Source organism: Bison bison, unplaced genomic scaffold (assembly GCF_000754665.1).
Source record: "Bison bison bison isolate TAMUID 2011002044 unplaced genomic scaffold, Bison_UMD1.0 scf7180017864330, whole genome shotgun sequence".
Classification (NCBI taxonomy): domain Eukaryota; kingdom Metazoa; phylum Chordata; class Mammalia; order Artiodactyla; family Bovidae; genus Bison; species Bison bison.
Genome location: NW_011494902.1, coordinates 3,603,700 through 3,619,751, shown reverse-complemented (window position 1 = coordinate 3,619,751; position 16,052 = coordinate 3,603,700). Strand labels below are relative to the sequence as shown.

The 16,052-nt window shown below is 35.7% G+C and overlaps 1 protein-coding gene across 5 annotated transcripts in view; it reads right to left on the bottom strand.

The window, feature by feature from the left end:
- Positions 1-7,763: 7,763 nt before the first annotated feature.
- The window catches only part of CCNT2 (cyclin T2), a 30,418-nt gene continuing 22,129 nt past the window's right edge, over positions 7,764-16,052 (bottom strand). For 2 of the 5 annotated variants that reach the window (XM_010853642.1, XM_010853645.1), the window contains 4 exons: positions 15,952-15,997; positions 14,153-14,316; positions 10,857-10,927; positions 7,764-10,377 (listed from right to left, as the gene is read on the bottom strand). In XM_010853642.1, the coding sequence (XP_010851944.1) occupies positions 8,956-10,377; positions 10,857-10,927; positions 14,153-14,316; positions 15,952-15,997 (1,703 nt within the window). In that variant the 3' untranslated portion in view covers positions 7,764-8,955. Of the gene's footprint in view, positions 10,378-10,856; positions 10,928-14,152; positions 14,317-15,632; positions 15,998-16,052 lie in introns of those variants that run through there. The other 3 variants (XM_010853644.1, XM_010853646.1, XR_826467.1) reach the window with 3 other exon arrangements.

Sequence of the window (16,052 nt, the reverse complement as noted above, 5' to 3'; positions counted from 1 at the left end):
AATTGATGTTTTTGAACTGTGGTGTTGGAGAAGACTCTTGAGAGTCCCTTGGACTGCAAGGAGATCCAACCAGTCCATCCTAAAGATCAGTCCTGGGTGTTCATTGGAAGGACTGATGCTAAAGCTGAAACTCCAATACTTTGGTCACCTCATGTGAAGAGTTGACTCATTGGAAAAGACCCTGATGCTGGGAGGGATTGGGGGCAGATGACAGAGGATGAGATGGCTGGATGGCATCAACGACTCGATGGACAGGATTCTGAGTAGACTCTGGGAGTTGGTGATGGACAGGGAGCCTGGCATGCTTCGATTCATGGGGTCACAAAGAGTCGGACACAACTGAGCGACTGAACTGATGAGCAAATTGTCTTAAACAGTAAGAAGAGAAAAATTCCAGTGTTTACAGTTTTATCCAGAAACTACAAATTCTCTTGATTTATATGCTATTTCCTTCTATTTTTTTGCCTGTTAATTTTAATGTCATTAGCTCAAAATAAATTGTATAAAAAAGTAAATGTATTTTCTTGCTTGGTGGGCAAAGGCACTTATTTAATTCTTACAAAGGAGAGTGGAGGAAGGTGAGAAGATAGAGGAGAAAGTCACTAGCTTCAGATTACATAGGCAGCAGCCTTAACACTGGTGATTACAGGGGCCTCAACATTAACAGGAAGAGCTAAGGGTCTTGGCCTTTCATTGCCAGAGGGTCCCCTAACTCCTCGTAAGTTCCCACCTATAAGAAGCTGGGCTCTACAAGGTGAGCTCCATAATCCTCAGGCTGCCTTCCCTGCGCTTTGTACTATGATTTGAGGTCTTCACTTGTTTACAGAGTTAATATAATCATTACTGCACTGAGAACTAGCTAAACATAAGCCAGCTGGTGGGATAAAAGCTCATTGATCTGATAAGGGGAGAGTGGGTCAGCATACAAACTTTTCTAGGATATTTTGCTCACATCACCTGATGGAAGGACATCCGTGCTAAGGTCACTCTTTCATTTCCAGGACACTGAAAAACCTTGCAAAAGTGCATGGGGATAAGTTGTCAGAATTATTACAAAGTCTTAAGTTGGTGGACTTTTTGATAAGGTTTGCTGTGACTCCACTCATCTATATTTCATTGACACCTACTGTCTTTAGCCAGGTCTACAGATATTTAGTAGCTGGTATCATTTGAAGATGGCATAACTACAAGCTAACTTGAGGGGAATTCTAATTCTCACCAGTTGTGAAGCTTTGTCAAAATCAAGCTGCTTCTTGAGAAGTTTTTGAGATATGTGAAACACGGTCCAGCTAAGGTAAGAGTTTACTTTGGCCAACATGTTTAGAAGGTTCTTTGAAGGTATACCTTCCTTCTCTCTCTCTGGTTTGTAGGGTTCTTCCCTCACATTTGATAAAAACTGAAGGGATACTTTGCTTATTTTACTTGTGTATCAACACCATCTTAAGTAGGGTTTTTTAATCTTAGTATGGGTTTCAGTCTGAATGATTATATCTGACTTTGGAGCAATTAACTATAAAAACCCTGTGAAGAAAGGGCAGGGACTAAGAAATGTTTATACTATGTATAGAGATCACAGTAAAGGACACACAAAGTCGCTGTTAATAAACCTACCCCTCTTCGGATACAGGAAAACACTGAACACTAACAGAACCTTCAAAATTTGTACATTTTTAATAGGCAAGTCTTGATCCTAAGAGCTTTCTGTTTTGTCATTTATTAATGTTGAAATTAAGCTTGTATCACTGCCCAGGTGTTTGCTCCCTTTGTATCTTCCTTTAGGAGGTAGAGGTCCTGAAAGAAGACTGGGATTTCAGAAAGGTGAAGGCTGGGAGGGCAAGCATTCGTTGAGCTCTTAATAGTGAAAGGCACACATCATTTAATTCTGGCTGTCTGGGTTGGTGGCAGTCTGATTTTATTAACAGACAGTAGTGCTCAGAAACACGTTAACTTTCTCAAGGTCATCCAACTGGTGAGTGACTTGGGGCTGCTACCCAGATCTGACTTTAGTCTTTTCCCTGCTGCCTCCCAGATTTGTAGTTTATAAATGAAATGAGTTACATTATTTCTACTCAAAAAAAACCTCGAGATGCTGATAAACTCACCAGTACAATGATTCTAATGACTTAACTGGTCTCCAAAGCTTCTCTTTTCATTTAGCGACACTGCATTTCCTTCCATGCCTATACCCCCATCTGACCAGGTACACCACGTTTTCAAGCACATTCAGAAGTTGAATTTCACTACATACTGAACAGGTCTTAAGGTCAACCAAAGGAAATTTAACTTCCCAAGTAAAATCCTAAAAGTAGTTCCAACTCTAGAACATCCTTAACTTTACCTTATTTTAGCCCTTATGCTGTGGACACTTTTCAATGGCTGAATTAAGAGAGTTGCCACTGTGGAAAAGCCAGAGCGCTGGAGTACGGGGTTGGGGGACGTGCACGATTCTACCTACTTTATCCACACTCTCCTGCTTGACCATGGTAACAGTCCCGGGCCTTTAGTGTACTGAGTATTTCCAATATAAAAAGCCACTTATCTACTCAAAGACCATGAAAAGCCTCCATCACGTACCAGGCCATCTTTATTCCTCATAGCTGCTGTACTTCCAAGTATTCAGTTGAAGGCAGTTATGTAACTAAAGCAACTTACGTTTTAAAAAGCTTTCCAGGTGATTCAAGTTGAAAATACTGGGTGTAGGCAGTCTGTATCTTCATTGATCATTAACAAGAAGAGTTTTGTGTACCACACTGTACTGTGAAAAGCTGAACTACATACACACAGCCCTGAGGAAGAGCTGTAGCACTCATATTGTTATGACTCTTTAAACTTGTGAAAATCCACAGCTGACTTGTCTCTAAAGCAATTGTTTCTGACTTGAAAGACTAAAGAAAACTGATCTTGGGGATATGCCTGGACACTGGTTTAAGGTCTCAATAAGCCTGTTAATTTCACGGCAGTATGATTAAAAACCCTCATTTGGGAGGTAGTGTTGGGGTGGAGGGAACAGGTCATATACAAGACCTGAAGCAAAATGAACAATTTTCTCCATTATACTAATAGCAGCAGGGGGCTGGGCGGGGGAGGAGGGTGGAGTGAATAAACAATTGAGTAGGGTGAATTGCTAAATGAGATTACTAACTTTGGTTAAGGGGAATTACTGACTTTATGTTCCTAAATAAAACCATTATATTCTTAAAAAAAAAAAAAACACACACACACAACAAAAAAACACAACAAACCCTTACTCCTTACTGGCTCCTTATTCCTTGTGACTCAACTGGTAAAGAATCCACCCTGCAATGCAGGACACCTGGGTTCGATTCCTGGGTTGGGAAGATCCCCTGGAGAAGGGAAAGGCTACCCACTCTAGTATTCTGGACTGGAGAATTCCATGGATTGTATAGTCCATGTGGTAGCAAGAGTTGGACACCACTAAGCGACTTTTACTTTCACTCCTTACTGGTGTTATCAACATGAAATAAAGACAAATCTAACGTGATTTCAAGACATTTATTTTATATTTAGGCTTAAAGTGCCTGTTAGAGAAAGTAACTTTTCTATCCTAGTTCTCTTTTATGAAAGCCACTGCAGGCTTCGAATTTCTTTCAAGTATTGTGCAGGAAAACAGGTGTGGGAGGGAAAGGGGTTGGAAAGAACAGCCATGTTAAAGCAGTTTATGTTTAAATTTCACATGACTAATTGTGGAGGTGATGCAAGAAGGTACACAAGAAAATACCAAAGTATGAGTCGGAATGAACAACTCGAATTCTGTAAACAGTAGGCCTGCAGTGTCTAACACACAAGTTTACTGTACCTGGCCTGGCCTTTACCAGTTTCCTGAATTATCCGCAACCTGCTTCTAATGGATGTTCTTCAACACCATCCATTCTATTTAGCTTTCACTGATCAACCAAATCTTAAGCCTCACAACGCAATGAATAGGTACTACTGCTGACATTTTGTAGATTAGGAAATCAAGGCACAAAGTCATTTACCCAGACATCAGCAACTAAGTGATGGGGCTGAGACTGGAATATGGACAATCTGATCCTAGTGGCCACACTCCTTGATGATACACGAAGTCACTAAACTGAAGAGTAACTTTTACATTAGAGATCTCATTTCCCACATCTCCCAGGAAGTTATTTCTGATTTAAATTAACAAGACATGTTGGAGCCTTGGATTTATGTTGTCAATAAACAAACTTTATTAATAATTCCTTTTAATAGATATTGAGATGAAATTCAATGTCTAATTGAATTCATGCCATATACACAAACTCTTGTTTTAGATTTTCTATTGGCAAACATCCTGTTCAATAGTCCTTGGGGGTTCTGAGTACATTCACAAAATGAAATCCCAATTATTGCTGCCAACAAATGAGTACATAAGTTTTTCAAACTAGGTGGGTGAAACTGCTTGAAAAACACAACTTAAAAAAAAAAATGTACTCATTCACAATAGGCAAATCGAGTTAAATCAACCACTAAACAGGTTTTAAGTGCGATTTCTCCCCCAAACTTGGAAATAAAGGAAATCAGCCCTCAGAATTTACTTTTGCGATTAATGGATCACAGAGAACAGGGTAAGTCACTTTTGAGAGACCAGAATTACTCCTAGCCACACAACCTTCCAATGTATCTTGCTTATTTAGCAAGCTACCTTATGAAACTTCAACCAGAACACATACTGGTAAATGAACAGAAGAGGAGTCATAGAAGCAAAAGGTGGCTGTGCCCAAATTAACATTGCAAAATAAAAAATGGATGCATAGTATCAGACCTAAAATGCTTGGAATACAGATGTTTCAGAGGCAAACTTCTCTTACCAAGACAAACTTCTGACTATTTGGCTTACATTTGTTGGTTTACAGGAAAAAAAATGTCAGGTTATCAATATAGTTGTGAATCCTCAAATTAATGCACTGATACTGTAATTTGACACCTGAGAAAGACGAGGGCAGAATACGCTGCTTCTCCAATCCAGAAACTCCTAAGTCAGCCTAACAAACAAACTGGTCCATGAAATTAGCATCTGTCACCAAGTGTTTTCTCACTTGTGGGACTTAACTCATTTTTTTATCTGGATAAATGTGGTTAGGAAATCCTACTACCTTCCAAGAAAGCAGAGACTGCTGAATAAAGAATTCTTTGTAACAAAAGCTCTGATTTTTCTCAGCAAAGATCTTAAAAATCACCTAGCTATTTAAGCACAGTAGTAGGTCACAAAAAATTGCTTTTCTGTTTAGATAAAACTTGGGAATGGTGAAATATCTTGACAGAACTATCTTCCCTTAGAGATATTACCATGTTTTTTAAAACTCTATTTCCATAGTAAATGAAAAACCCTAAAAAAATCTAACCAACCAAGGATACTACTTAAAGAGTATGTAATAGTCATGCATATATAAGCAGTGGTTTATTAGTTAAGATTAATCTTAAGATTAGTTAAGGAATAAAAATAATTTAAGTTCTCAAATATAACCAAAAATATGTGCTTAAAATGCTTTTAAGGCAGGACATTCGGTAACAAAAACATTTCAAATTTGATTACCTGAAATTGACCTTAACTAGTCATTTCTTCAGTTCAAAGTAGATAGACAGGCCAGGAAATATATCCTACGTAATTATAATCTGTTTGCACAAAGTAATGTAAGCACCCCTTATGACATTTTGCATGAAACCATTTATCATGGTAGAAATTTTCTTTGATTCTTAAGAACTCTAACAAGAATGAATCTGCATACAGAGATCAAGACGCACTTGTACTGTTTTCAAAGATAAACCTTGGGGTGACTACATGACTTTTCAGTATTTAAATACCTGCAACAAAAAAATGAACCTCAGCGTTAATTAAAAAAAAAAAAGGAACTAGGACATTTTGCAAGGTCTTACTACTAAAAGATGCTACCACCAGTTTTCTGGGATAATGTTTGCCTCTGAGAATGTTTCTGTGAAAAAACCACTCCTTTGCTTTGGTTCTGAAAACAGTGTATTTTAAAACAGCTAAGGCAAATATTTAGGGGGCACAGCTCAATATCAAAAAATTAGTTCAAAGAGGTAGAAGTAAAGCCTTTCTATGTAATGTGCTTCTGCATAAAGGTAACAAATCAATGATCTCTGATCTAAGGAAAACACAACTGCAAAATGAATCACTCTTTTATAGGATGTTTAAAGATAACGGTTTTTAATAGTTCAAATATTTTTAAAAATCTCATCAAAAATGTATCACCTTAACAGTACTTTGCACATGTGGAATTTCATACCTAAATTTGATACTATTTTGGTTTATTTATGGCTACTTACAAGAAGACTCAGTAATAATGTCCATTCATTGGAGTCTTTTTCTTTGGTTGAGCCTACTGGGACCAGGCTGATGAACTATTTTATGCAAACAAGATGGTCAAATTCATGGCAATATGAATTATAAGGGTTCTCATTTAATGGAAATGAAACTTAAAAGAATTTCCATATTTTATCCCCACTGTGGTTTTAGAAGCTAATATCCTGTTCAGAAGTTAAAGAGTTTGAATAGCTCACAAAACCCTGTAAAAATTACAACTGTCTGCCCTTTAATAAATAAAGTCATTGTAAAGAATTACATTTACAGAGTGAAAAGTGAATACATAGCATTATCAATTTTGGAAGTAACTAATAAGTACTTCCCCATAACAATATACACTAGCTACCTTTTTAACTGTCCATCATTAGCACCAAAAGATTCAACAAAATTACCTTTATTCTCACATCTCAAAACAATTCTGCAAATTCTTAGTGAAGTTTAAGTATAGTCACAGACCTTAAATATTCACATTGTTTTCTATGTCATACTGAAAATAAGTTCACTACTTTTCTGGATATTCTTTACAAAATCTTATTGAAATTCCTGGTATTATCATCCCCATTATACAGTAGCACAACCACCCAGTATCATTTCACATGATAGCTCCATAGAGGTTTCACATCTAAATTACCAAGAACAAAAAAAACCCTTCCCTCCCTCATCTTGCACTCCTCTTAATTCTATACTAGTCCTTGGATTATGTACCACTGTAAAAGTATAACTGTATCAAAATTACCATGTTTATGGATACAATAATATGCCATACAGAGCAACAAAGTTACATGTAATGACAAAGATTACTAAAGTTATGCAAGACAAGAACAAAGTTAGGACATGCTAGCTAAGCAAAGTCCCTAGAAAGAGACTCCTAGTATCCTAAATTCAAATAACATTGACAAAATAACGAATAATTATCTTAAAAAAAATTATAAAGCTACCGGCAAATCAGGTAATTGCTAAATAAAAGTAGAGCACAAGATTAAACTCTAATATTTACAACTGCAACATACTTGAGTAAAATTACAATTGTGCACATATCAGTGGCTTTGTAACAAAAATAATTCATATACATAGAGGAAAAAATTAAGACAGTTTTCAGTTCAACAGAAGTTGAATTCAACCCATCTCAAAGATACTCAACAGCTCAAAGATTTACCACAGAATTAAAGATTAGCTGATAAACCAGAGCCACGTTACTGGCATTTAAGACAAATTTTAAACAAGTTAAAGTCTATCATTTGCTCAGAAGTCAGAAGACTGTGCAAACTTGACCTCAACAGGAATATACTGAGATGTGCAAACACATGGAAAACCTCCACTAGCTGTTTTATCTGGAGGCTTACCTTTTTTCTTCCCCTCAGAGAGCTTCCTGTTAACAACCATAAGATATAAATACAGGTACAATGCACAGTCAGTGACCTTTTTTGTTTATTTATTGTTAGAATATAAAACAACTGAGAGAGCAACAGGTTTAATTTCATTTTTATAAGGAAGACTGCATTTACCTGAAAAAGAAATATGGCATCACACACAAACACACTTCAAGGGAGGGGTATGTTTAAGAACATGGTGTCATTCTGAATGCTAAAGGAAAAGCGATTCTGTTTACGGTTAAAATATGTAGTGTTAAAGTTCTTTATTTAAGAAAAAAACTTACTAATTCTGCACTAATGTAAGTTTTTGTGAATTTAGTTTTCAAATCATAGTAATCTACTTAACCATTATTAACACCTCTGTGTTTATAGTACTGCAACAAGCCAACAAACACTTAAATGCACTTCACATCAAGAGTATGTAAACTTTATTTTTTCCTCTTCAAGCCTTCAGAAATTCAGGGGCTCTTTCAGCAGCCAGTCTGGTCAGAACCTCTGAAGGCAGAATCAGTGCCTCACGGAGTAAACAACCATCTGTGGCACTGCATACCCATCCGGTAGTGAAGTGTCCCCCTTCAGTGGCTTCCAGTAAGGCCTAGAGTTTAAGGTTAACATGAAAAAGTGCCACCTTTGTTTTAGATTAGTGATGGACTCTGACAAGATAAAATAAAGTTATTCTGTATATTGTTATACTTACAAGCAGCTCCAATCCTGAGTATTTATGGTAATATCTAAACATACAAAAATGTATGTACATTTTTCTCCACTTTCTTGTAAACAGTTGTCAGTATACTGTTTTATCCCTTTATCAGTGAAACATGCAAATCATACATACAAGTATAAATACACAAAAGAAAACAATTTACACTCATTCAAAAGCCAAGCAACAACAAAAAATAGCTACAGTATTCAAATTATAAATAAACGAATGCTTGAGGCATCTTATATTCCTAGAAGCAGCCAGCCATTCACCCTAATGTTCTTAGCTGCAATTGTAGAAATACTGAGTTTTGCACCTTCCATGCTTTTACAGTATTTATAACACTATCATATGTGGAGATAAAGACTTGTTTACTATAATCTCTTCTTTTCAGAATGAAGAATAAAGCAGCACTTACAAATATTGAAGCAGTGGTACTAACAGCAGGTGTTACCACTGCTAGATCAGGAGGAAGTTTTCCATTCTAACAATTTTTAAATTAAAAAAGGAAAGGAAAAATTGACCTAAAGAAATGATTACATGTTCATTCCTTGGGCACTTAACAGCGAGTCCAGCATGTCGAATGTGTCTTTGTAGTCCATATGCTGGCTGTTTGTACTGTACTCGTGATTGACATCAGGACCGTTGGTCTCCACTGGCTTCTTGTCCAGTTTCACGAGGGTGCTGAGATGTCCGTAGCCCACCTGGTATGTGACAGGGGGAGGAGGGGGTAAGGGATGGTTAAAAACAGAGTTGTGAGAGGATATATACTGCTTAACAGAGGAGGAAGAACTAGATGAACTACCTGAACTTTTGGAACTTTTGCTCATTTTGGAGTGATGGTTGTGAGATGCATCATTGATATGCAGCTTCTTCCTTGAAGAGCTGGAACTAGAGGAAATGCCATCACTGCTCAGGCCAACAGGACTCCTCAGAACAGTGGGTGCTATTCCGTCAGCACTGTGTTTACTGCCACCACTGCTGCTGCCACTGTATGAGTGGGAATGCTTGTGACTGCTGGGGTGGTGGCGGTTGGAAGGATGCTCCTTGTGCTTCTCCTTATGGTCCCTGCTAATATGTGGGCTTGAATGCTTGCTCTTCCCACTGCCTTCATCAGAAGAGCTGTGTCTTTCTGAGGAAGAAACTTTTATTTTCATTTTCAGTTCTTCTTTACTGACACTTTTATCAGTGGGTGGTATTGGAATCCGTAATTTCAGTGATCCACTCTTTTCCTTCTTCTCTGCCATATATTTTTCAGGTTTTTCAGCATTTGTAATGGGAATTTTCATTTTAATGGGAGAAGTCACAGAACTGCTGCTGGCTGCCTGAGACTGTACATGTTTGTGCTGCTGTTCTACCTGGGCAGCTATATAATGATCCCTTGCATCCAGATCAAGGCTTTCTAGCTTACGTTTTTCTCTATATTTATCTAAAGACATTTTCTGAGGAATTACTCCAGGAGTAGCAGAAATTGGCCCATGGTGTTTACTGCTCCCTGCTTTATGAGTATAATCTTGCTTAACAGAAGAATGATCAGAAATTTTGTCAGGTCTGTGATGTAATCCTGAATGCAATGATACAGAAGGTCCCTGCTTGAAGTTGATGTTGTACTGGCTACCAGATATTTCCTGTTTCTGTGAATATATCTGTTCTGTCCTTGCCGACTCTTGATGCTGAGGCCATTCTTGGTGTGATGACAAACCATACGAGGTACTTGGCATTCCTGTTGCTAGCATTGACAAATTATCAGATGCATGGCTGTCTTGAACAGAAATATTTCCTGAATTTAGAGGTACTGGTGCAGGGAAAGCTGATGTAGATGGTTTCTGAAAACTTGGTTTGGTAGGCACACCAGTAACACTATCTACTAACATGGAATTCTGGACCAAAGATGAACCCAGAAGAGGCGTTTCTGATACTTGTCCATCTACTTTTGGTTTCCCAGCTGCCTGGTTAGCCTATTTAAATAAAACACAGAAGAAACAATGACAGCAAAGGAATTTAATAGAAATGTCTTTGCTTATAAAAATTCTAAACATATGAAAATAAAATCACCTGGGGTTGGACTTTGTTGCGAGTAAACAAACATCTTATTTAAAGACATAAAATAAGACTATATATAGTGAAAGCACTGGCTTTAAATTAGATACTGAATAAATTCCAGCCCAGCATCTGAGAGAGGAATTTAACTTGTCTAGCTTTAATTCCCCTTTTTGTAAAGTGAGGATACTATTTCCACAGTAATCACTATGAGAATAAGAAATCCATAAAGTTATTTATAGCAAAGTCTACTGGACACAGTAGTTGGATAAATTATGAGCGCATGTAGCTTATGATACACTGTAATTACTTCAAATATTAGAAATAAGAATATTTAACCATAAAAATTCAAATTATTAGAAACTGATGTTCTGATAAACCCTGTCAATTCTCTTACCCTCCAGTATCGAATCTTCTTCAACCTACTAGGCGTTTTCTCCAATATTTGTAGAAACTCATGTGTTAGCTCTAAAAATAAAATTTAAATTTAAAACTTAGAAGGTGCCTTTAGATTTAGAATTCTCTCAAGTGGGCAATATTAAAAAGAAAGCACAAGAGTTCATCTACTTCATGATCACCTTCCTAATTCAACCATCAGCACATACAGAAGTACACATAGCTCTGAATTGGTATTTTCAAAGACGAATCTTAAAAAAAATTTTTTTGATTAAAAAAAAAAGAAAAAACCAAAACAAACAAAAAATCCAAAAAACAATCAAACAAAAACCCCTCCTCCCACATGTCCCTGATTTTAAAAGCTTACTTAGAATCTCTGAAAAATTTAGTCACATTTAAAAAATTGCTCCCAAACAGAAAACTGCTATCAGGCAAACATCAGGAATAATTGTGGTGGGCAAAGTCCATCATTAGATTCTTTACAATCAGTGCCCAAAAGTTTAAGGAAAAAAGAGAATATTTGTATAATCAAGATATTAATTACAAAAAGAAAATTAGTAACTTTACGACCCTAACCAAGTGATCATGACTATCGTTACCAGCAATAAAACATATCAACATGATACACCTTGATGAAATGCATTGAGTAGGACAACTCATTTCTGTGGTATTCTTGCCAAAAATGCAAAACCTCAATTTAACAATGGGAAAACATGAGACAAACTCTAACTGAGGAACATTTTATAAAATAACTGACCATTATTCTTCAAAGTGTTAAGGAAATGAAAGAAAAGACAGAAAAATTATCACAGATTGGAAGAGAGATTAAAGGGGGGCATGGCAACTAAATGGAACATGTGATCTTAGATGTTGTTATTATGTAAGATGCTAATATTAGAGAAACTGGGTACAGGGTATAACAGCACAGAATGTGTACCATTTCACAGTTTCTTTAAATTTAAAACCATTTCAAAGTTAAAATGAAAAAATTTCTTTACCTATATTTGTAACTTCCTAGCAGACAACATATTATTAACATTTCAGTAAATCACCCTGGTCACATTTCTACAATTTTTCTTCTTAAATTTAGGATTACAATGAAATAAGAGATGATTCACTTTTCCAAAGTGGTAAGGTTAAGATGAATTATAGTTTTCAACTCCGTAGAAAGTTACTGGCCACTCTCAACACAAGTATTAATAATATCAAATGAGAATGTCATATAATATTATTAATGCCCATTTAGTATAAAGAGACTGATAAAAATTTTGCATCATTATGTGCTCATAATCTGTGACAACTAGTTCCTGCTAAAGTCTCAGGAGCCTTTTGATTCAGTTTAGATGAAAAAAAGATCTATTGCCTATACTACCACTTCTTCATTTGAAAAAAAAAAAAGACCACTTTTCTACTTGGACACAGTAGTAAATCTAGCAGATACACAGTGCCCCTGGGTCCAAAATTAACAATAAATCATTCTGATTCAGTTTCAGAAAAATTCAAATTATAAAAAACACATGAGGGTTTGTTATTAATCAATAACCGCCCCCTCCCCCCCTCCCCCAACCCTCTTATAGGTAGGCCAAATACAATCAATGTTGTTCTGGTGACAGTCATTAAATGTAAAATTCAGATATTCTTGACATCTGAAATTTTGTTATGTTTTAATGTAATCAAAATAGAGAAAAGGCTGCTACATATGTTGAAATTTTCAATGTGTTAAGTGTCCAAGATTCCTATTCAATGTTCAAATGAATGTGAACTTGAGCTTTTTCAGAATAGAAGCAAAGAGATATTTAGATGGCTCATGTTGTGTCAAAAAAGACTTTACCTACAATTTAAGAGCAGGATAAAAGGCAGATTACTTGCTTTCTGTAAACTTTATTTTAGAGACATGTATAGAAACTATTTTTATTAAGTTTTTATCTTATTTATCTTATATCTTACCATATCTATTATATAATATCAATAGATCAGACAACTATTTTATCTTACCTTTTGACTACTAAAATAAGATGGTGGCACAATTTCAAGTCACAAATGGGAAAATAAAAAGTTCCCACTAGTTTTTAGAAGATGTTATATTTCAACTCGCTGAAGATTTCCTACTACTCTGAATAAACTTTAAACTATCACTAGTGAGCCAAGTATGACCTGTATCCTGTTTTTGTGAATAGATTTACTAGAACACAGCTATAACACTTACAGTTGCCTGTGGTTGCTTTCTAGCTCTGATGGCAGAGTTGTCTTGTTGCAGACAGTATAGCCCACAAACCCTAAAATAGTTACTATTTGGTCCTTCACAGAAAAGGGTGCAGACCCTTAAATAAATTTCTACCTTAAAGAAGCATCTGAGATATTAATGGAAAACCACATTCCAAAGCCTTAGAGGTCTCTCACTTTTACCTAACAGATGTCCTGTAAATCCAGTTTTCTCATCAGTTTCAATTTTATAAAGGAAGCTGGGGAAAGCACATAAAAAGAAGCTGAAAACCTAACATACCAGTTTAGATTTAAGAAGTGTTATCTATTTCCTTTCTGAAATCTATAGTTCCTGGTTAAAATGTCTTAATCTGCAAGGATATTCTACCTCTGGCCTGCCAGAAAAATTTCCTATCAGGAGACCCCTAAATGCCAGATTCATAATTTATAGAACTTACACTCCCAATGTTTCCTTGTCAATTCATACTTATTAATGCACGGCAACAATGATACACTTTATCACCAGCAGAACAACACAACAAGGAATATTACCATGAAAATACCATTAGCTTACTGCTTCACATCTTCTACAGTAAGTTAATACATGACTTTGTGTTTACACATTTTAAATCCAACAAAATTAGTATACTTTAAAATTACGTATGCTTGTATTATCAACCTGCAGCATTATATTAAATCATATTTCTTTGAAAAGTCATGAAAGGGCTTTAGATATTGAGTAGTGGTTAATAATATGTTCATTTTCCCCCCTTTAGGCTAATGAATTTATTCTCATCCTATTCATGAGATCATGTAACTGTACTTTTAAATCCTATTGCCAAACTGTTAAAATAGAACTATGTTTTTAAAGATTTTTTATCTTTTCAAAAGAGGAAATACCAGTAGATGATACCTGGGATTGGCATCAAGTAACTATAGGGTGAAGGAGGATCCTGGACTGGCCAAAACTGTTCAACCGACCATGAATATATGGGAACTCAATATTTTTTAAAATCGATACAGAAGCAGACAGAATGCTTAATCCATGATAAAAAGAAAATATTTTGTTGTAACAAAAAGATTTTTTCTACTTACCATCTAGTAATTCCAGAGTAACTGTAGGATCCACATATTCCCACCAATGTTTTCCATCAGTTGACACAGGAATCTCCCAATTGGACCATTTGCAAGCCAAATGAATGCACACACATGCTATCACTGTTGGTTTATACTGAAGACAGAAGGTTGTAAGATGCAGACTGTTGTAGAGCAGATTTGGAACGAAGAGTCATAGAAATTCAAATATGTAAAACAAAGAAAAACATTTACCAATAAGATTAGAGGAAAAACAAAATTATGTAAGTTTTCTAAGTCTAGAGTACAAAACCTTATTTTATAAAATTAAAAGCTAACATTATGACACTTTTTATGACTATGGTCACAAAAACTCAAACACTAAAAACCCATATAGATTATCAATGTTTTCATATTCTTACTCCCCAGAGTATATTATTAATACTACTAATACTAATACATCAGTGTATCTAAACTTTGTTTTTACATCTAAATTACAACTATTTTTACTTCTTTATAAAAGCAGAGGAAAACAGTACATTTCCAGTAATTACTATATATAAGTAAAATGACTTAAAACTTTTTTGGGTGGTATTTTTGTTTCTTTTGTAATGTCATGGTAGAATAAAGAAAAAAGCAGAAAACTGTACAACTGACAAGGTAATTTCAATACCACATTATAATCAGGGATTCTACCATTCCATGTGGCTTAACATTCATTCATTCTGAAGTAACTCATATGTTTAACACTTATTTAGGTAAAACTTTATCTTCTCAGCAACGCCACAGAGAAAACTTACCTTTTGCTGAATAGCTTCAAGGCCCAATGCTGCTAAATCTACCAAAATACTACCTCTCTCCTTCCATGACATGCCAAAAACTGCACTTGCAACATGCCACAGCTAGCTTTTTCTAACCCAAATTTTAAATTTAAGTGGTTCTTGCCTTGTTCAGTATTTCTAGGGACAGAGGTTAAATCCCAACAATATATACCTAAGAAAATATACTGGCTTTTTTGGCAATTCAAAGTTTTAAACAAAACATAACAGTATCACAAGAAATTAAGGACCACATAAAGCTGGTTTAGTCCACTCCTCCCCAAGGACTCATTTAAAAAAACAAATTTAAATCATTATAATCAATCCAGAACAAAATTATATACTAGATATGAAAAGCTTTTAAAAACTATTCTTCCAGTTCAATTTCAGAACTGATGAAAATGTCTACTGGTCAAGCACAAACCCATACTGTTCTTTAAATGAACTGAAGAGAAAATACTGAACGTTTAAGTAAAAATTACACGTATGCAAATCAAGGCACTGATAGGATGTGACTACTACTAATCTACTACTGGTGGGTATTATCTGGAAAAAAAACCCAAGTTATATAAATTTTATTTATTAAAAAACTTTAATGATTAAAGTTAAGATAGGATCAATGTGAAATTTTTAAAAATTGTCATTTAACTATAATTGTAAACTAGAAATAGCTTTATACTTACCAAGTTGCTCGAATTTCTAGGTTAAGTTTAGCTCTTTGTAATCTTTAGCTGCTATTCAGGCTACCAATTTTAGACTTATGCACTCACAAATCGAGAATATGTCACCAGAAAGCACCACTACACTTCACATTGTGCATTTAACCCCTCTGTGCCAAAAGTCCCTTGTACAATACACCGCAAAGCAGACAGGAAGGTACCACCACAGTAGATGGTCCAGTCTCCTGCTGCAACAAGGGTGAGAGACACATTGAGGGGGCCCTGCATTAAAGGAAGCTATAGTGTGCTACAACAGTGCAACAAAGAGGGTCAGGATAACAACCTGTTGGTAGCCATGAAATAGGATGTCTGTGCCAAATCCTTGCTTGCTGTAAGAAAAGAAAAAAAAACGAAGACAATACTATCAGCTTTAACATGCTACCA